The following is a 22,520-nucleotide window of genomic DNA, read 5'->3' on the forward strand; positions in this document are numbered from 1 at the left end:
CCGCATTGTTGCGGTACATACACAGAAATAAGTAAATATTAAGTGTTGTATCTCTTACAATGGATGCAAACATATCTACCTTCCTGATCTGACGTTGATGTAATACAATTAAATGGGATAGATGATGAACCACAATACTAACCCCCCCTGGAATTACTCGATAAAGCAGAGTGAAACGTATGGCTCATCCACGCTCCGTTTAACCTACCAATCTTACATACATCCCAACTTTCAAGTATCACAATGAGATACAACCGATGGGGCGCGCATAGCAAACACCGTATAATGCCCCCTAGCTGCCACCTTACAGTATAATGCCCCCATAGCTGCCACCATACAGTATAATGCCCCCATAGATGCCCTCATACAGTATAAAGCCCACACAGATGCCCCATACAGTATAATGCCCACACAGATTCTCCCATGCAGTATAATGCCCACACAGATGGCCCCCATACAGTATAATGCCCAATCAAATTCCCCTATACAGCATAATGCCCCTATCGCTGCTTCCGTACAGCATGATGCCCCTATAGCTGCCCCCATACAGTATAATGCCCCCATAGCTGCCCTATACAGTATAATGCCCCATGGCTGCCCCTATAGAGCTAAATGCCCCCAAAGCTTCACCATACAGCATAATGCCCCTATACAGTATAATGCCCTATAGCTGCTGCCATACAGTAGAAAGCCTCCACAGCTGACATATACAGTGTAAAGGCCCTATAACTGCCCCCATACAGTGTAATGCCCCCTTAGCTGCCACCATAAACGACCCGCCCATACACACCCGGTTAGGCACACAGTATCATGCTCCCAGATTGCCTCCCACACAGTATAATGCCAAATAGCTGCCCCCACACAGTATAATGCCAAGTAGCTGCCCCCACACAGTATAATGCCCTCTAGCTGCCACCATACAGCATAATGCCCCCATAGCTGCCACTGTACCGTATAATGCCCCCCATAGATGCACTTATACAGTATAAAGCCAAAACAGGTGCCCCATACAGTTTAATTCCCCATAGCTACCCCATACAGCTTAATGCCCCCATACAGCATAATGCCCCATAGCTGCAACCATGCAGCATAATGCCAACATAGCTGCCCCATACAGTATAATTCCAACACAGAAGCCCCCATACAGTATAATGCCCCATAGCTACCCCATACAGCTTAATGCCCCCATACAGCATAATGCCCCATAGCTGCACCCATGCAGCATAATGCCAACATAGCTGCACCCATGCAGCATAATGCCAACATAGCTGCCCCATACAGTATAATTCCAACACAGAAGCCCCCATACAGTATAATGCCCCATAGCTACCCCATACAGCTTAATGCCCCCATACAGCATAATGCCCCATAGCTGCAACCATGCAGCATAATGCCCATAGCTGCCCCATACCGTATAATGCCCCATAGCTACCCCATACAGCTTAATGCCCCCATACAGCATAATGCCCCATAGCTGGGTCCGGTGTCACCCGTATTCCACCCGTATTTACGGGCATGTTTTCGCTGCAAAATTACACTTCAGTAATCGGCAGCCCTTCTCTCTATCATTGCAGGATAGAGAGAACGGACAGCCATTTCCGTAGTAAAAGTAAAAGAAATTCATACTTACCCTGCCGTTGTCCCTCTCTTGACGTCCAGCCAGACCTCCCTGGATGACGCAGCAGTCCATGTGACTGCTGCAGCCTGTGATTGGCTGCAGCGGTCGCATGGGCTGAAACGTCATCCCAGGAGGCCGGACTGGAGGAAGAAGCAGGGAGTTCTTGGTAAGTATGAATGTCTTTTTTTTTTTTTTTTACAGGTTGATGTATATTGTGATCGGTAGTTTCTGTCCAGGGTGCTGAAACAGTTACTGCCGATCGTTTAACTCTTTCAGCACCCTGGACAGTGACTATTTACTGACGTCGCCTATCAACGCTCCCGTAATTACGGGTGCACACACTTCTATGGGCCTGCCCGTGCCGTAATTACGGCCTAAAATAGGACATGTTCTATATTTTTTAACGGCCCGGGCACCTTCCCGTAAGCATACGGGGAGGTACCCGTGGCCAATAGAAGTCTATGGGCCCGTAATTACGGCTGTTTTTACGTTCGTGTGCATGGGGCCTAACAAATACAGTGTATATGACGTTCCCCGGAAATATTGCACTACTTGGTAATTTTTCAAAGTAAAACAAGAAGGTACTAAAGTACATATTAAACCAGCAATACCTGGTGGTAGTGGGTGAAAAATAATTTCTATATAACCTATAATCGTCTTCTTAGTCAGCTCTGTAGCTTTAGTATTCAGTTTTTTAGTGTTCCCACACCATATGCTAATGAGCATAAAAGAGTCATATCTTCATATAAAAAGAGTCAAATCTTCGTTTGAAGAGTCATACCTCCATTCCTCAAGTCTTTCCGAGTTTACCCCGCCTCCTTACTTTTGATTGACAGCTCCTCGCCTTCCCCCAGCACACAACATCTTGCGCTTGTGCATTGATGAACTCTTCTGGTGTGTGCGCATAAAGGGACACCGGATTATTACGATAAAAGGCACAAAATGTTTGCAGACCGTTATTTACAGTTGGAGGAGGAGTTTAGGAGAGGGGATAACGGCAATGAATGTTTGATAGCAGCGGCCAGTGAGGGATAAGTAAAGTTCAATAGGTGAAATGCTGGTGACAGGTTCCCTTTAAATTAGCAGTAACCTCGAAAGATCATTTGCACTATACAAACAATCCCAGGATTTTAGAGAAGTAAGAAAAACAATAAAACAACAATAAAACTTTCGGCATCATGCCCGCTCCAACACACGAAGCGGGATAGGACACCAGTTTTTCCAATAACTGAGCGTGGAAGTGTGGCAGGTAGATATTTATCAACCATTATCTTCCCACCTTATACATGTTCTCTTTGGGCTCAGTATTAAGCACAGCAATGTTCTCATGCTACTTTCCAGAGACCATCAAAGAGTTCCCATTGATATGGCATGAAGTGTCAATGTCTCTCTAAATACATTAACGCCTTCCCTCTTTGGCCACTTTTGACCTTCCTGACAGAGCCTCATTTTTCAAATCTGACATGTTTCACTTTATGTGGTAATAACTTCGGAATGCTTTCACCTATTCAAGCGATTCTGAGATTGTTTTCTCGTGACACATTGGACTTTATGTTACTGGCAAAATTTGCTCAATACATTCAGTATTTAATTGTGAAAAACACCAAAATTCAGTGAAAAATTGCAAAAATTTGCTGTTTTCTAAATTTAAATGTATCTGCTTGTAAGACAGGCAGTTATACCACACAAATTTGTTGCTAATTAACATCCCCCATATGTCTACTTTAGATTGGCATCGTGTTTTGAATATCTTTTAATTTTCTAGGACGTTACAAGGCTTAGAACTTTAGCTGCAATTTCTCACATTTTCAAGAAAATTACAAAACGCTATTTTTACAGGTGGCAGTTCAGTTGTGAAGGGACTTTGAAGGTTTTATATATTAGAAACCCCGAATAAGTCACCCCATTTTAAAAACTTCACCCCTCAAAGTATTCAAAACAGCATTTAGAAAGTTTCTTAACCTTTTTAGACGCTTCACACGAATTAAAGCAATGTAGAGGTGAAATTTACAAATTTCCTTTTTTTTCTGCAGAAATTCATTTTTAATCCATTTTTTTTTTTGTAACACAGAAGGTTTTACCAGAGAAATGCAACTCAATATTTATTGGCCAAAGTCTGCAGTTTTTAGAAATATCCCGCATGTGGCCCTAGTGGGGTAATGGACTGAAGCACTGGCCTCAGAAGCAAAGGAGCACCTAGTGAGTCTTGGTGCCGCCTTTTTATTAGAAAATACTTTAGGCACCATGTCACTTTTTTTTTTTTTACATAATTTAGATTTTTTATTGCAAAGTTTACAACTACACAAGAAACAAAGTGAATGAATACTTTTGAAAACAAATCATAACATATATCATATCAAGAAAAATAAAAGAGAAATCTTTTATACCGCAATAACCTTGTTACCCAGAGATGGCTGTCATATAAAATATAAAGTCAGGCATATGAGGTAGAGAGTGCAACCCAAAATTTGTAAGTCACATAATCCTGACTGGAAACACGTTACAAAAAGTGACCAACCATTCTCACATCAGGTAAGAAGAAGAAAAGTTGAGACAGGACCAAAAGAAGACAACAAGAAAGAAAGGACAAAACAGACAAGGGAAGAGAGGGGGAAGAAGGATGAGGGATATTCTTGAGTACTAGGAGCAAAGAAGACATCACCACAGAATGAGTATCAGACCGTCCCCATCCCTGATGATCATCACAATCGGGACCTGGGTAGCCAAACCACCATGAAGGATTCTTCAGCCCAGCCAGTCAGAGAAATGAGGACCAGATTTGAAGGAGGACCATGCGTTCCACAGAGAAAGAACCGTATCATAGCAGTCCCTGTCTTCCGCAAGAAGAGACTCCATTCTACACAGTAGGACCCATTCACTAATCGTAGGCACAGCAGAAGTCTTCCAATATCTAGGAATAACTGTCCGCGCCGCAGTCAAAAAATGTCTGAGGAGGCCCTTCTTTATGCCCGGCAGAGGACCAGGAATCGGGGATAAAAGAGCCAACTGAGGAGTAGGTATGATAGAAGCACTCTCCATCAATGCATAGATGTCAAAAACTGCTTTCCAAAAAGTCTGCAACACCAGGCATGACCACCAAATGTGCAGCATTGTTCCAGTCTCGTTGCCACAACGCCAACAGACATCTGACACTGCCGGGTACATTTTATGCAAAATCTGTGGGCAACGGTACCATCTACTTAAGATTTTAAAGTTTTTCTCCTGGGCGTGGCATGCGATAGGCATTTTATGAGTCAGGAAGAAAACCCGATCCCAATCAAGCAAAGAGATGGAGAAGCCTAGGTCATCTTCCCAGGCGCTAACATATGCAGGTGGCTGAGTAACAGAAGTCTCCAAGAGAATGGCATAAAACTTGGAAATCACACGAATCGGTGCCTCTTGTAGAAGCAGCAGCGACTCAAAGGCCGTAGTCGTGGAAATACACATACCATCCGGCAGGGCCGAATGCAGGAAGGTAGACAATTGTGCATATTCCAACCAGGAAAGAGTCCTCTCCGGGCAGGTCCCATTCAACACAGATAAAGGAGGGAGGCGACCCCCATCCGACATCACCTGACATTGCCTAGTATCGTCCGATAAAAGAGAAGGATGATCTTAGGAGATCGATCGACTCCTGTGGAAGTGATACATTCAGTGCTTCCGTCTTTGTATAATTCACCTTGAAATTACTGACCCGCCCAAACTCCTCAAATTCCCAAATGAGCACCGGAAAGGAAATCACAGGGTTAGTAATGAATAGTAAAAGAAGGTCTGCATATAACGCCAGTTTATGTTCGCGGCCTATCCGAATCCCAGAGATATCCGGAGATTTACGGATAGCCACCGCCAAATGTTCCATTGTAATAACATATAGTAGTGGGGACAGAGGGCATCCCTGTCTGGTTCCATTAGCAATCTGCAAAGACGTGGAGAAGATGCCATTGGCCCTAACTCTAGCGGTAGGTTTCTGATATAGAGAAAGGATCCTCTATAGCATTACCGGACCAATACCTATTTGTTGTAAGGCCGATCTCAAGAATACCCAATGGACCCGATCGAAAGCTTTCTCTGCATCTACAGAAATTAGACATGTGGGTATGGTCATTTTCTTCACATGAGACATCAAGAGAAGGGTTTTATTAGTATTGTCCCTCGCTTCTCTACGGAGAACGAACCCCGCTTGATCTGTATGAATGATTCTCGGAAGAAGAGGAGCTAATCTGTTTGCAATTGCTTTAGAATAATGTTTAACATCCACATTTATTAGGGAAAGCGGGCGATAATTGTCACAGACAGAATGGTCTTTCCCTGGCTTAGGGATAACCGTGATGGTAGCCTCTAGCGTTTGTGGAGTAAAGGGCATCGTGGATGTGACAGAATTGAATACCTTAGTCATAAAGGGAAGACGCTGAGGAAGAAAAGCCTTGTAGAAGGACGTCAGGAAACCATCCGGGCCCAGTAGTATTGGCCTCAAGGCCCTCCGCTTTGCCAGTGTAGAACGGAAAAGATCTGCTAGCAATTGCACCGGAGCACCGTCAAAATCCAGAACACCCTTGTTACGTGCTTGACGCATAATGGATTCCTTGAGTTGAAAGAAGTGTATCCTGCACACTACATCACGTGGCCTCGCCGGATCTGTGCTTTTCGGTCCCAGGGTGCGATGCGCTCTATCAATTTCCAACCGGGAGTCAACCGGTTTTTCCAATAAAGTGTTAAATATCCCAGTTAATGTAGGAATGGGATCCTGGGGTCCTGTGGCTTCAAGGATACCTCTAACTCTGATGTTATTCCTTCTGTTGCGATTTTCAGCATCATCAGCCATATCAAATAACAATTGAATGTGAGCAGAATGCTGGTCTAATAAACTTTGTTGAGAGACCTGTTGCTGTTGAAGTGTCTGCGTAGTTACTTCAATGGCCGCCACAGCGGTATTAATATGATGAATGTCCTCTTTCAGAGAACGTATCTCTGTTTTGCATACCGCTTCGAGGCGGGAAATATATCCCTCTATATCTGTTTTAATAGGAATGGCTGACATCTGCGATGTGAGCGCCAATAAGTCAGTACCCAGCTCAGTGCCCTGTAAAGGCGCCATGGGAGACTCACCCCGGACCAAGAGAGATGGAAAGTCCTGTGTCAGCTCCGAGGACGACCTCGCCCCTTGAGGCACTGCAGTTACGACCTCTTCCCGGACCGCCATGTTGGATTGCTGAGACGAGGAAGCAGGCGACCCAGAGTCCGCAAAATAATGAGAAATGACGCTCCTCGTCCTCCCTTGATCACTTCTCGCCGGTGTGGTAAGTTTATTGCGTGCTCCCCTTCGCATTAGTGCGATGAATAGTGCTGTTAGACGCTGTTAATCGGGCTGGAAGTCAGTCAGGACGCAGGAGCTCTCATGTCAGGTTTGAAGGGCTCTTGCGGTGCCAAAACAGTGGAAACCCTCCATAAGTGACCCCATTTGGGAAACTAGACCCCTCAAGGAAATTATCTAGGGGTATAGTGAGCATTTTTACCCCACAGGTTTATTGCAGAAATTATTGGAAGTAGGCCATGAAAATTAAAATCTACATTCTTTCAAAGAAAATGTAGGTTTAGCAATTTTTTTTCTTATTTCCACAGACTAAAGCAATTTCTACTGATTAAAACAACACCCCACATGTAGTCCTAAAAGGCTGTTTGGACACACGGCAGGGCTTAGAAGGGAAAGAGCGCCATTTGGCTTTTGGAGCTCAAATTTAGCAGGAATGCTTTGTGGAGGCCATGTCACATTTGCAAAGCCCTCGAATGGACAAAACAGTGGAAACCTCCCACAAGTGACCCCCATTTCGGAAACTACACCCCTTGAGGAATTCATCTACGGGTGTAGTGAGCATTTTGACCCCAGGGGGGTTTTATAAATTTTATTAGGATTGGGCAGTGAAAATAAAAAAAATCCTTTTTCTTCAATAAGACGTAGCTTTAGCTCAAAATTTTTCATTTTCTCAATAAATAAAAGAAAAAAATAACAACAACATTTGTAAAGCAATTTCTCCTGAATATGGCAATACCCGACATGTGGTCATAAAGTGCTGTTTGGGCACACTGTAGGCTTCAGAATGGTAGGAGCGCCATTTGGCTTTTGGATTACAGATTTTGTTGGATTGGTTTCTGGTTGCTATATCGCATTTGCAAAGCCCCTGTGGGACTATAACAGTGGAAATCCCCCACAAGTGACCCCATTTTGGAAACTAGACCCATCAAGGTATTCACCTAGGGGTGTAGCGAGCATTTTAACCCCGCAGGTGTTTTGCAGAAATTAGTGTGCACTCGACGTTGCAGAGTGAAAATTGTATTTTTTCCATAGATATGCCAATATGTGGCGCCCAGCTTACCACCATAACAATACAGCTCTCTAATTATAATGCTGTGTTTCCCGGTTTTAGAAACACCCTACATGTGGCCCTAATCTTTTGCCTGGACTATCGATAGGGCTCAGGAGTGAGAGAGTACCATGCGAAATTGAGGCCTAATTTGGCAACTCACACAGTATTGGTTCACAATTGCAGAAGCTCTGATGTGAAATAAAAGAAACCGCTGAGAAGTGGCATTTATTAAGGGGTGTAGTGAGCATTTTCACCCCACAGGTCTTTTCCATAAATGATTGCGCTGCGGATGGTGCAAAGTAAAAATGTAAATTTTTCCCTAGCTGTGACATTTCAGTGGGAAATATGTCATGCCCAGCTTATGTCACTGGAGACACACAGCCCAAAAATTGTTAAAAGGATTCTCCCAGGCATAGCGATGCCAGAGATGTGGAAGTAAACTGCTGTTTGGGCACGCTGTAGGGCTCCGAAGGGAAGGAGCGCCATTTAGCTTTTGGTGTGTGGATTTTGCTTGAGCTTATAATATGGGTGCACATGTAAGCTGGGCAGAGTACATCAGGGTCATAGTCAGGTGGTATAATAATGGGGTAAGCAATAAAATTATCCATGGATGTGTATTAACTCCAGCGACCTGTCTCCCTACCCTCTATAGTTTTCACTATAAACGGAAGATCTTCTTACGGCATTGGTGAGGGCCCCCTCCTTGGCCGTGAACCTGATACATTCCGCTGAGGCTTCTGCTAACAAAAACAACAACCTGTAGCTGCTTTTAGGCGGGGAATTGACTTTGCTAATTGGTCCCTGGGTGTTTTTACCTTAAAGAGGCTCTGTCACCGCATTAGAAGTGGACTATATTGTACATGATGTGATCGGCGCTGTAATGTAGATTACAGCAGTGTTTTTTATTTAGAAAAACGATCATTTTTGACGGAGTTATGACCTATATTATCTTTATGCTAATGAGTTTCTTAATGAACAACTGGGCGTGTTTTACTTTAGACCAAGTGAGCGTTGTACAGAGGAGTGTATGACGCTGACCAATCAGTGACCAATCAGCGTCATACACTTCTCTCCATTCATTTACACAGCACATAGCGATATCGCTATTTGCAGCCACATAAACACACTATAACGTTACTGCAGTGTCCAGACAATGAATATACATTACCTCCAGCCAGGACGGGATGTGTATTCAGAATCCTGACACTTCGCTAATACAATTCCAACACTTCAGCACAGCAAGCGTAATCTCGCGAGATTACGCTGTAAACTGTCATTTCAAACGAGATTACGCTTGCTGTGCTGTAGTGTCGGGATTGTGTTAGCGAAGTGTCAGGATTCTGAATACACATCCTGTCCTGGCTGGAGGTAATGTATATTCATTGTCAGGACACTGCAGTAACGTTATAGTGGGTTTATGTGGCTGCACATAGCGATATAGCTATGTGCTGTGTAAATGAATGGAGAGAAGTGTATGACGCAGATTGGCCACTGATTGGTCAGCGTCATACACTCTTCTGTACAACGCCCACTTGGTCAAAAAGTAAAACACGCCCAGTTGTTCATTAAGAAACTCATTAGCATAAAGCTAATATAGGTCATAACTCCGTCAAAAATGATCGTTTTTCTAAATAAACACTGCTGTAATCTACATTACAACGCCGATCACATCATGTACAAGATAAGGCACTTATAATGTGGCGACAGAGCCTCTTTAAGGTGGTTCTCTAGCTCGCCTAACCAGATAAAGAGCTGCTATGTTAGACTTCCGATCCATGGGGTCCGTTAACTGAGCTGAATCTTCAAAGGGCAAGGATGTTTGTTTAACTACCTTTGCCATCTGGATATCCATTTTAGGGATATCCTCCCAGATGCCTGCATCCTCTTCATTAAAAAGGCGGCAATTTCTAAATTCAAGGGAGAGCCCCAGCCTTTTTTCTGGGTCCTTCCATTCGTCATTTATTAACTCAAAAATGTTTTCATTAATAGGAAACACACATTGTTTCTTTGATTTTGGACCACCAAACATCTCATCTTGAAAGTGTTTTTTAACTTCCACAATATTCATCGTACCTGTGATTGCTTTTAGTAAATCATCCATGTCCTCATAGGAAAAGTAGCATTTCTTCTGATCGTCCTAAGCTCCTTAAGGACACGGCCAATATTGGCCTTGAGGACAGAACAATTTTTTTATATTTCCCTCTTTGCATCCTGACGCTCAGAACTCTTATTTTTTGTACGACGTAGTTGTAGGAGACTGTTTTTTGGAGGACGAGTTGTACTTAATGTATTTGTAACAAAAAACGGTACCTACATAATAGTTTAATTTCTATAAATTTTTATTTTGGCACAAATGCAGAAAACATTCAGTTCCGCTGCGGTTTTAATATTTATTTTTTTTACACCATACACCGATCATAAATGTTATATATTTGTTGTACAGGTTGTTGCGGTCGTGGCAAAACCAAATATGTCTATATTATTTCATGTTTTGGGACTCCTATTTTAAAAAGTTTATTATAAAAAAAACAAAAAGTGTGTTTGTGTATTTTTTTTACTTTATCATTAATTTTTTTTTACATTCATTTAACTTTTTTTTTTTAATCCCGTAAAGGGATTTATCATTTTTTTTTTTTTTTAACTAATCTACTGGGATAGATCTATATGCTAGTACATTAGCCTGTGTACTGATTGAACATATTTCCTGTTAGCGCATACTGAGGTCTGTCCTAACAACTGCCTGTGTACAGACAGCCCTGGGGTCCTTCAATGGCCATACAAGTTATGGGCTTTGATCGCGTCAGTTATTTTTTGTGACGCAATCAAAGTTCAGTCCCCTCTCCTTGAATGCTGGATCAGCTTTCATCGCGGCATTCAAGGGGTTAACGGCGGAGAGAGGATGTCTCTCTTCTCTCCGCTGTCAGAGCAGGGAAGTGGCTGTGTATTACAGCTGTTGCCCCGCTTTCGATCGCGCGCACAGACGGCTGTCACACAGGACGACAATGCTCGTCCTAATGCGCGAAATACCCGCCGCTCAGGACGAGCATTCTCGTCCTGTGTCGGCAACCAGTTAAGGATTTATTGACCCCAATTCCTCTATGTCCTTTGGATCTTTAAAAGAACAAGGGGCCTCTTCCAGCAAACCATTCCCCACGTACCGGCTGTGGCACAGGTGCCATAGTTTGCGGACCCCTGGACTATGGTTACGTGACTGCCTCCTTGAAGAAATAAGTTTTCAATGCATGCATAAAAAAGAGTAAGTAATGGTTAAGGGCGGTGGGTTCCACAAAAAGGGTGCATCACAGCAGAAGTCCTGCAGGTAGGACTTATAGGATGTAATAAGGTTAAATGAGAGTCAAAATTAATTGGATGAGCTTTGAACTTAATTCTACAAAAAAAAACAACTGGTAAAAAGTGTATAATTAGCAACAGAGAGCAGAGGCATTAGTATAACTGCTAGACAGAAAGATCAACCTGGCTGCTGCAGTTACGATGGATTGTAGCGGAGCCAGTTTGTTCAGCAGAGTGCCCATTAGTAGTATGTTTACAGTACTCTAGATGAGAAGCGATTGGGTATACACGAGATGTTTTTTTGTAGACTCCAACAGGATTTTGCTTTCCCAGTTGTCTGCACAGCTGTTGGCAGAAGGGACCACTCTCCCATCTTTCTCCGGATTGGCGGGAGTCCCAGAGGTCAAACCTCCACCTACAACAATATTATGGCATAGTCTAACAATATGCAAGATTACGAGGACGATGGGAGTAACCCTTTAATAAATGTATACTTACTAAAATTTAGAGACATTCAGCCGATCCCTTAAATCCTGTGGTCCAACGTAAACAATGCATCCATGGCTAAGGTCATACATGAGACCAAGGGGATTGGCTGACTGGCTCTCCATTTTTAGTAAGTATACAGTACTAACATGTTTATTTAGGGTATTCACCTGCAGTTCTCATAAAAAAAATGTATTCCATGTCTGAGGCGCATAATACTACATGTAGTGGGAGACTGGTTGGTTTTCTCTACATATAGAGCCTATTTATAAACGATTTAATGCCTTAGTTAGAAGCTGCTTGATGTTCTCTTCTTCAGATTCCCTTTCCCCACTCCTTAACCCCCTAAGTGACCAGCCTATTTTAGGCCCTAATGACCAAGCTATTTTTTTTCGTTTTTCTATAGTCGCATTCAAAGAGCTACAACTTTTTTATTCTTCCGTCGACATAGGTGTATAAGGACTTGTTTTTTGCAGGATGAGTTGTACTTTTTAATGGCACCATTTTGCAGTAGATATCATTTTTCCATTAACTTTTATTAACTTTTTTTTGGTGGGAATAGAAAAAAACCCCTGAAATTCCGCCATAGTTCTATTAGTTTTAAATAGACGCCGTTCACTGTGTGATGTAAATAACACGTTCCCTTTATTCTATGGGTCGGTACAATTACGACGATACCACATATGTAGAGGTTTTTTATGTTTTACGACTTTTGTACAATAAAAACACTAACTAAAATTATTTATTTTTGCATCGTCGCTTTCCAAGAGACGTCATTTTTTTATTTTTCCGTCAATGTAGTGATGAGGGCTTGTTTTTTGCGGGACGAGATGTAATTTTGATTGGTACTGTTTTGGGGTACGTGGGACATAGTGATTAACTTTTATTATGAGTTTTTTGGGGGGCAATGGAAAAAATAGCAATTTCGCCATTGTGTTTTGCGTTTTTTTTTTTACGGTGTTAACCTTGCGGTTTAAGAGTAGGTTCACACGCAAACGTAAAATACGTCTGAAATTAGAGAGCTGTTTTCAAGCGAAAACAGCTCCTGAATTTCAGACGTAATTGTTCGTACTCGCGTTTTTTGCGGCGTCCATTACGGACGTAAACTGGAGCTGTTTTTCAATGGAGTCAATGAAAAACGACTACAATTACGTCCCAAGAAGTGACATGCACTTCTTTGAGGCGGCCGTCTTTTGACAGCGGCGCGTAAAAAAATAGCCCGTCTGCACAGAACAACGCAAGACCCATTGAATTCAATGGGCAGATGTTTGCCGACGCTTTTGAGACGTTTTTTCAGGCGTAATTCCAGGCGTAAAATGCCTGAATTACAACCGTAAATAGGGCGTGTGAACATACCCTAAATTACATATTAACTTTATGGTTTGGGTCATTACGGTTGCGGCGATACCATGTATGTGTAGTTTTATTTATTTTTTACACTTTGACTAAATAAAACCACTTATGGAAAATGTTTAATTTTTTTACTGTAATTTTTATCAATGGTCTTTATTTCACATTTATGACTTATTTTTTTAGTCCTACTAGGAGACTTTACTATGCGATCTTCAGATCGCTGCTATAATGCTTTGGTATACTTCGTATACCAAAGCATTATTGCCTGTCAGTGTAACTCTGACAGGCAATCTATTAGGACGTGCCTCTGGCAATAGGCATATGCCCAGGGCAGACTTGGGGGGCCTTTATCAGGCCCCCGGCTGCCACGACACCCTATCGGAGGCCCCCCGATTTCATTTGCGGGTCACCGATGGGTAACAGAGGAAGCTCACTCCCTCTGCAAATGATTTAAATGCCGCAGTTGGTAATAACTGCGGCATTTAACGGCCGCGATCGAAGTAGACTTCGATCGTGGCCGTAGCAGCAGGTGCCCGGCTGTCGGAGAGCCGAGTCCCGGCACCAGCCTGCACTGGACACCCATGCAGGACTTAGACCGGGCCGCCGTGAAAAGGCGTATTGGTGGTCACTAAGGGGTTAACCCCCCCACGTTGATGCCCTTTCTTTCCTATACTCCCCTTACTGTTCTATTCTCTGATATAGCAGGTTTCACACTAAATTACCAATCTTACTTTCTCTTTATGTACGTGTTTACCGGATATGCCGACACTATCCTGCAGTGAGCTGACCAATTTTCAGGTGCTCTCTAGTACGGAATTGTCCCAATAGTCTCCCCAATAGGCAACCCTTTATGCCCTATTACCTGCTGTGTCAGGTGATTTGCGTTAATTGTATTTTACAGTTGTATCTTACTTTGTTCTATATTCTCCTGATTTTCCTTTCTACATCCCGGTTTTACAAAAGTTCATATTTTTCAATAAAGTTCTGAATATGTAAAAATCACGGCAAACCCTTTTTAACAGTCAAATATTTTTATTAAAACGTTAACTCCGTATAATACGTGGTATTTGTAATACATAATTCCCGAATTTAGGAATTTTGTTACTAATCATGAAAGTGCAGTTAATCCATTAGATTCATGGTTTATTTGGCTTGTGAAAATAAATCGATTACATAAAAAAACTGAAAAAAGAAAAAAAAAAAAGGGAGAGGAATGAAAACAATTTGAGAAGAGAAAATAAGGGTTGCACACAATATGTGAAGAAAGAGACACTAATTTGGGGAATCAAAAAATATGCAGACATCGACAAGTTTACAAATCATCAATTACTGTCTGTATTGGCAAGAATCTCAGCGATTTAAGTCATATCCAGCAACTGTCTGTAATACTGGTACATTTATCAGATAATTAAAAAATAAAATAAAATAATGAATTCTGAACAAAATCTTAAAGTTCCTCTTTCGTTTTTGACTTTGTCATGTGTTCTTCAATAAATTTGGACAAACTTTCTAGATCCCTTTCATGTCCTTGGAATTTAATTGGGTTATGTTTTCTGTTGCTCGCTGCAAAATATATTGTTGGGAATCCTTCTGCTTTGTAATTGTCAATGGGTATATCATTGGCAGTAGCATCCATCTTGGCTATAACAAGATTTGGTACGGATCTGTATTTTTTACCCAAGTCACTGTAAACAGGTTCAAGTGATTTGCAATGACCACACCACGGTGCATAAAGCTCTATCAGTACATCTGACTTTTTGGCCATTACAATCTCTTCAAAGGTTTTACCAACTACTAATTTAACAGGCCCTTTATTGTTCTTGGGTATAGGCTGGGACTTCAGTACTGGAGTAAGCTTTCCTGTGTAAAAAAAAACAAGACAAAACAAACCAGGGTTAGTATGTAAACAAAACGTAAGTAACTAATCAAAACTAGCTGCTTTTTTTTTTATTATGAAAGGATGGACAGACAAAATTTAAAGACAGACATAATTCATCTCAAATGGGATTTAAAATCAAGACCGTATTCCTCCACTGCGTAGAGGTGGCGATAGGGAAGCCATGTTAAACAGATTCAAATTTACGTTGGATATATGAATTAGACAATTTAGAACCAGAGAGATTCAATCGTAAATTCAAGATTGGAACTCTCTTCTAGCCCCCTATGTATGGTGTGCGACTCCCACTGCTGTAGGTAAACATGGAGTACAAGTGCTTTTTAAATTATTAAAGTTGTGCCTAACACATCTGTAATGAAAACATTTATGTACAATTTTTAAATATAAACTGATATTGGATGGAATATAGAAAATGTCAAAGTATTAACCCCTTCCCTCCGCAGCCAATGTTCGGATTTTAATATTCGCTTTTCCTCCCCACCTTTCAAAAGCCATAACTTTTTAAATTTTCCATCCATATAGCCGTATGAGGGTTTGTTTTTTTTTTAAGTTTTTCACTGCATTATATATTGTACCATATAATGTACTGGGATACTGGGGAAAAATTATTTATGGGGTGGAATGGGCAAAAAAATAATTTGGGGTTTTGTTTTTACGGTGTTCACAGTGCGGTAAAAACGACATGTTGCAGGTCAATACGATTACGATGATACCAAATTTATATCGTTTTTTTCAAGTTTTGCTACCTTTACAAGGAAAAAACGAATTGTTAAAAACAAAATGTATTTTGTGTTGCCATATTCTGAGCCATAACGGTTTTATTTTTGAGCAGTAGTTTCTATTGGTATGATTTTGGGCTACATGAGACTTTGAAACCTTTTTGTTAAATTTTATGTGCGAGATGAGGTGACCAAAAAAAACAGCGATTCTGTATTGGATCGCTTGCACGATATACTGCAATCCTAAAAAAAGTTTAATAGGAGTACAAAGATGGCAGACCTGGCGCCTCCACTAGGCCCCCATGACGATTATTTGCACCCCACGATAGAGTCCAATGCAACATCACAGAGTTCTGCCCTTTTTCTAATAGCTTAAATGCAGCGGTCGCTGTTGACTGCGGCATCTAAGGTGTTAAACGAGCGGGATTCCGATCAATACACCGAAGCGCCGGCTGTTTTAGACAGACACACACACAGAACTTATGGAACTTTCGGTCCCCCGTTCTAGCTGGAATAGTAGAAAGCATCTAGGGGGGTATCGTAGGAACTTTGGGCTGGCTTCTCTGGATCACTGTGGAGTACTATGAAAGCCCTTAACCCCTTAATGACCGGGCCATTTTGCACGTTAATGACCAAGGATTATTTTTTGTTTTTTCACGGTCGCATTCCAAGAGTCGTAACTCTTTTTTTATTCCGTCGACATAGCCGTATAAGGGCTTGTTTTTTCCGGGACGAGTTGTATTTTGTAATTGTACCATTTTTAGATGCTTATAACATATTGATTAACTTTTATTAACTTTATTTTAGGAGAGAATTGAAAATAAGCAGCTATTCCAGCATTAATTTTCACGTTATAAATTTACGCCGTTTACTATGCAGCGTAAATAACATGTTAACTTTATTCTATGGGTCGGCACGATTACAGGGATACCAAATGTGTAAAGGTTTTATATGTTTTTTCTACGTTTGCACAATAAAAACCCTTTTAGAAAAAAATTACTTGTTTTTGCATCGCCGCGTTCCAAGAGCCGTCATTTTTTTATTTTTCCGTCGATGTGACCGTATGTGGGCTTGATTTTTGCGGGCCAATGCGTAGTTTTCATTAGTACTATTTTGGGGTACATAGGACTTATAGATGAACTTTTATTTTATTTTTTATGGGGGGAATGGGAGAAAAGAGAGAATTTTGCCGTTGTTTTTTGCGTTTTCTTTGGACGCCGTTCATCCGGCGGTTTAATTAATGTGTTCATTTTATTGGTCAAGTTGTTACGACCGCGGGGATACCATATATGTGTATGTGTGATTTGTTTTGACCGTTTTATTAAATAAAACCACTTTTTGGGGCAAAAAAGTAGTTTTATTTGACTTTGACTGTAATTTTTTTTTTTTTTTTTTTCACAAACTTTATTTAACGGTTTTACTTTTTTTTTTTAGTCCCACCAGGGGACTTCACTATGCGATATGCCGATCGCATATATAATGCTTTGGTATACTTCGTATACCAAAGCATTATTGCCTGTCAGTGTAAAACTGACAGGCAACCTGTTAGGTCATGCCTCTGGCATCGCCTAACAGGCAGATGCTGAAGACAGACCTGGGGGTCTTTGTTAGACCCCCGGCTGTCATGGAAACCCGACGGCGACCCGCGATTTGTTTGCGGGGGCGCCGATCGGGAGACAGAGGGAGTTCCCCCCTCTGTCAAACACATTAAATGCCGCTGTCACTGTTGACAGCGGCATTTAATGGGTTAAACTGCCGGAATCGGCGCGTGCTTCGATTCCGGCAGTTGCAGCAGGAGCCAGGCTGTGTATAACAGCCGTGCTCCTGCCGCTGATCGCGTGGGTAAACTGTCAGTACCCGCGCGATCACAGGACGGATATATCCGTCCTCCTGCGCGAACTAGCAGCTGCTGAGGACGGATATATCCGTCCTTCGGCGTTAAGGGGTTAAAGAGGCTCTGTCACCACATTATAAGTGGCCTATATTGTACATGATGTGATCAGCGCTGTACAATTACCTCCAGCCAGGACGTGATGTGTAGTCAGAATCCTGACACTTCACTAATACAATCTCGCGAGCTTACGCTGTAAACGGTCATTTCAAACGAGATTATGCTTGCTGTGCTGTAGTGTCGGGATTGTATTAGCGAAGTGTCAGGATTCTGAATACACATCACGTCCTGGCTGGAGGTAATGTATATTCACTGTCAGGACACTGCAGTAACGTTATAGTGTGTTTATGTGGCTGCACATAGCGATCTAGCTAGATCGCTATGTGCTGTGTAGATGAATGGGGAGCAGTGTATGATGCTGATTGGTCAGCGTCATGTACTTCTCTCCACAACGCCCACTTTGGCCAAAAAGTAAAACACGCCCAGTTGTCCATTGAGAAACTCATTAGCATAAAGCTAATATAGGTCAGAACTCCGTCAAAAATTATAGTTTTTCTAAATAAAAAACACTGCTGTAATCTACATTACAGCGCCGATCACATCATCATCATCATCATCATGTACAATATAGGCCACTTATAATGTGGTGACAGAGCCTCTTTAAAACCACAATTGATATCCTATGCAACAACAAACTGCAATAAATGTGAAAGATTCGATTTTCAATGACGAGATTTTAGCCGCTTAAAGAGAACCTTTCACCTGCCCATACATGTGCAGCATGTAATGGGCAGGGCTTTACAAACATGGTTTCACTTGAAATAATTTTCCTATCTTCCTCCGCTATTTACATATCGGTGCCGTTATATTTGGCGCCCGATATGTAAATAAGCCCCTGAACTGTCAATGGGTGGTTTCTATCTAACTAAATGGCAAGGGAGCGTGATATCTTCACTCTGTCCGTATCTGATTGAACAGTGTCAGGGCGGCTTGTGCTGTGTTCCCTCCCGTGAGAACACACACAGACAGAGCGCTGCATAACCACCAGCCAGTGTGTGTTCTCGCGGGAGGGAACACAGCGCAAGCCGCCCTGACACCGTTTTATTTTTTATTTAGATCCCATAGGGAAATTTTTCAATTTTGATTTTGTAACTTTAATGTACTGGCATATCTACAGGGTGGGCCATTTATATGGATACACCTAAATAAAATGGGAATGGTTGGTGATATTAGCTTCCTGTTTGTGGCACATTAGTATATGGGAGGGGGGAAACTTTTCAAGCTGGGTGTTGACCATAGCGGCCATTTTGAAGTCGGCCATTTTGTATCCAACTTTAGTTTTTTCAATGGGAAGAGGGTCATGTGACACATCAAACTTATCGAGAATTTCACAAGAAAAACAATGGTGTGCTTGGTTTTAACGTTACTTTATTCTTTCATGAGTTATTTACACGTTTCTGACCACTTATAAAATGTGTTCAAAGTGCTGCCCATTGTGTTGGATTGTCAATGCAACCCTCTTCTCCCACTCTTCAGACACTGATAGCAACACGGCAGAAGAAATGCTAGCACAGACTTCCAGTATCCGTAGTTTCAGTTGCTGCACATCTCGTATCTTCACAGCATAGACAATTGCCTTCAGATGACCCCAAAGATAAAAGTCTAAGGGGGTCAGGTCGGGAGGCATTTCTTCTGCGGTGCTGCTATCAGTGTGTGAAGAGTGGGAGAAGAGGGTTGCATTAACAATCCAACACAATGGGCAGCACTTTGAACACATTTCATAAGTGGTCAGAAACGTGTAAATAACTCATGAAAGAATAAAGTAACGTTAAAACCAAGCACACCATTGTTTTTCTTGTGAAATTCTCGATAAGTTTGATGTGTCACATGACCCTCTTCCCATTGAAAAAACTAAAGTTGGATACAAAATGGCCGACTTCAAAATGGCCGCTATGGTCAACACCCAGCTTGAAAATTTTCCCCCCTCCCATATACTAATGTGCCACAAACAGGAAGCTAATATCACCAACCATTCCCATTTTCATTCTCCCACATCGTGTGCACACGAATTTCTGCAAGACACCTGTGGGGTTAACATGCTCACAACACCCCTAGGTGAATACCCCGAGGGTGTGGTTTCCAAAATTGGGTCACTTCTGGGGGGGGATCCACTGTTTTGGTCCCACAGGGACTTTGCAATTGCAAAATAGCGCCCAGAAACCAAATGCAGCAAAATCTGTACACCAAAAGCAAATGGCGCTCCTTCCCTTCTGAGCCCTGCCGTGTGCCCAAACAGCATTTTATGACCACGTGTGGGGTATTGCCGTACTCCAGAGAAGTTGCTTTACAAACGTTGGGGTTCTTTTTTTCCTTTAAATTAAAAATTTGGAGCTAAAGCTACGTCTTATTGAAGAAAAAAGAATTGGGCAGTGAAAATAAAAAAAATCCAATAAAATCTATGAAACACCTGTGGGGGCAAAATGCTAGATGGATTCCTCAAGGGGTGTAGTTTTCTCAATGGAGTCACTTTTTTGGCGTTTTCACTGTTTTGGTACCTCAGGGGCTTTGCAAATGCAACATGGCCTGCGCAAACCATTCCTGCTAAATTTGAGCTCCAAAAGCCTTTCCCTTCTAAGCTCCGCTGTGTGTCCAAACATCCGTTTATAACCACATGTGGGGTATTGTTTTACTCGGGAGAAATTGCTTTACAAATGTTGTGGTGCTTTTTCTCCTTTAGTCCTCGTGGAAATTAGAAAAAATTAGCTAAACCTACATTATCTTTGAAAGAATGACGATTTTTATTTTCACGGCCTACTTCCGATAATTTCTGCAAAAAACCTGCGGGGTCGAAATGCTCACTATACCCCTAGATAATTTCCTCAAGGGGTGTAGTTTCCCAAATGGTGTCACTTTTGGTGGATTTCCACTGTTTTGGCACCGAAAGAGCCCTTGAAACCTGACATGGTGCCTAAAATATTTTCTAATAAAAAGGAGGCCCAAAATCCACTAGGTGCTCCTTTGCTTCTGAGGCCGGTGCTTCAGTCCATTACCACACTAGGGCCACATGTGGGATATTTATAAAAACTGCAGAATCTGGGCAATAAATATTGAGTTGCGTTTCTCTGGTAAAAACTTCTGTGTTACAAAAAAAAAATAGATTAAAAATGAATTTCTGCAAAAAAAAAAATGAAATTTGAAAATTTCACCTCTACGTTGCTTTAATTCCTGTGAAACGTTTAAAGGGTTAAGAAACTTTCTAAATGCTGTTTTGAATACTTTGAGGGGTGAAGATTTTAAAATGGGGTGACTTTTTGGCGGTTTCTAATATATAAGGCCCTAAAAGCCGCTTCACAACTGAACTGGCCCCTGTAAAAATAGCCTTTTGAAATTTTCTTGAAAATGTGAGAAATTGCTGCTAAAGTTCTAAGCCTTGTGACGTCATAGAAAAATAAAAGGACGTTCAAAAAACGATGCCAATCTAAAGTAGACATATGGGGGATGTTAATTAGCAACAATTTTGTGTGGTATAACTGCTGGTCTTACAAGCAGATACATTTACATTTAGAAAAATGCTAATTTGTGCAATTTTTCACAAAATGTTGGTGTTTTTCACTGGTAAATATTGAATTTATCGACCACATTTTTCCACTATCATAAAGTCCAATGTGTCACGAGAAAACAATCTCAGAATCGCTTTGATAGGTAAAAGCGTTCCGGAGTTACTACCACATAAAGTGAAATATGTCAGATTTGAAAAAATGGGTCTGGTCCTGAAGGGGTTAAATAGTGATAGCCACTCCCACTAGTCACAAGTGTGTGATAAATGAGTGTTAGTGTAGTGCTAGGGTGTGAATGTATGGTAAAAAAGAAATGTGTATGTATAGGAGTGTCAGAACTGTGTGGTAATGTAATAAAAAATAAATAAGTGTAATGAATAAGGGTCAGTGCTGTGAATAGTACATGGGATGTCAGTACTAAGTGTAATACGTGGAGGGATAATGTGCCAGTCGTCAGGCATATCTTGCCAAATCACAGCCTATTTGTAACGCCGCTACTGTTAGCTAAAGCGGGCTGCTCTGCATGCCACACCAAGGACTAGCACATCATGACCTCCCAGCATATAAGACCTGGCCACGTCCTGAAAAAAGTATACATAGTAAAAATATCCATGAGACATGGGGTAGTCGTTATTTTGGGAAAAATACGCAAAGCTCGCAACCCAACGTCAAGGGTCCCCAGTGCCGTGCGAGTCCCTATCAAGAACTTTGTAAGTATGGCTTTTTTGTGGTTTTGAAGTTATGTCCCATTTTTTCTGCTGGTGTTTTTAAATTAGGAACGAAAAGTTCTAGTTAGGGACTCGCAAGGCACACATGTTAGATGGAATTTTGGCCCACTCCTTTTTGCAGATCATCTGTAAATCATTAAGATTTCGAGGCTGTCGCTTGGCAACTCGGATCTTCAGCTCCCTCCATAAGTTTTCGATGGGATTAAGGTCTGGAGACTGGCTAGGCCACTCCATGACCTTAATGTGCTTCATTTTGAGCCACTCCTTTGTTGCCTTGGCTGTATGTTTTGGGTCATTGTCGTGCGGAAGACCCAGCCACGAGCCATTTTTAATGTCCTGGTGGAGGGAAGGAGGTTGTCACTCAGGATTTGACGGTACATGGCTCCATCCATTCTCCCATTGATGCTGTGAAGTAGTCCTGTGCCCTTAGCAGAGAAACACCCCCAAAACATAATGTTTCCACCTCCATGCTTGACAGTGGGGACAGTGTTCTTTGGGTCATAGGCAGCATTTCTCTTCCTCCAAACACAGCGAGTTGAGTTAATGCCAAAGAGCTCAATTTTAGTCTCATCTGACCAGAGCACCTTCTCCCAATCACTCTCAGAATCATCCAGATGT

General features: G+C 41.8%; 1 protein-coding gene across 1 annotated transcript in view; it reads right to left on the reverse strand.

Moving 5' to 3' along the window:
- Positions 1-14,122: 14,122 nt before the first annotated feature.
- Positions 14,123-22,520, reverse strand: part of PDIA4 (protein disulfide isomerase family A member 4) — an 80,647-nt gene continuing 72,249 nt past the window's right edge. The window contains exon 10 of the mRNA XM_075826895.1: positions 14,123-14,970. Coding sequence (XP_075683010.1) covers positions 14,558-14,970 — 413 coding nt within the window. The 3' untranslated portion in view covers positions 14,123-14,557. The remainder of the gene's footprint in view (positions 14,971-22,520) is intronic.

Source organism: Rhinoderma darwinii, chromosome 5 (assembly GCF_050947455.1).
Source record: "Rhinoderma darwinii isolate aRhiDar2 chromosome 5, aRhiDar2.hap1, whole genome shotgun sequence".
NCBI classification, from domain to species: domain Eukaryota; kingdom Metazoa; phylum Chordata; class Amphibia; order Anura; family Rhinodermatidae; genus Rhinoderma; species Rhinoderma darwinii.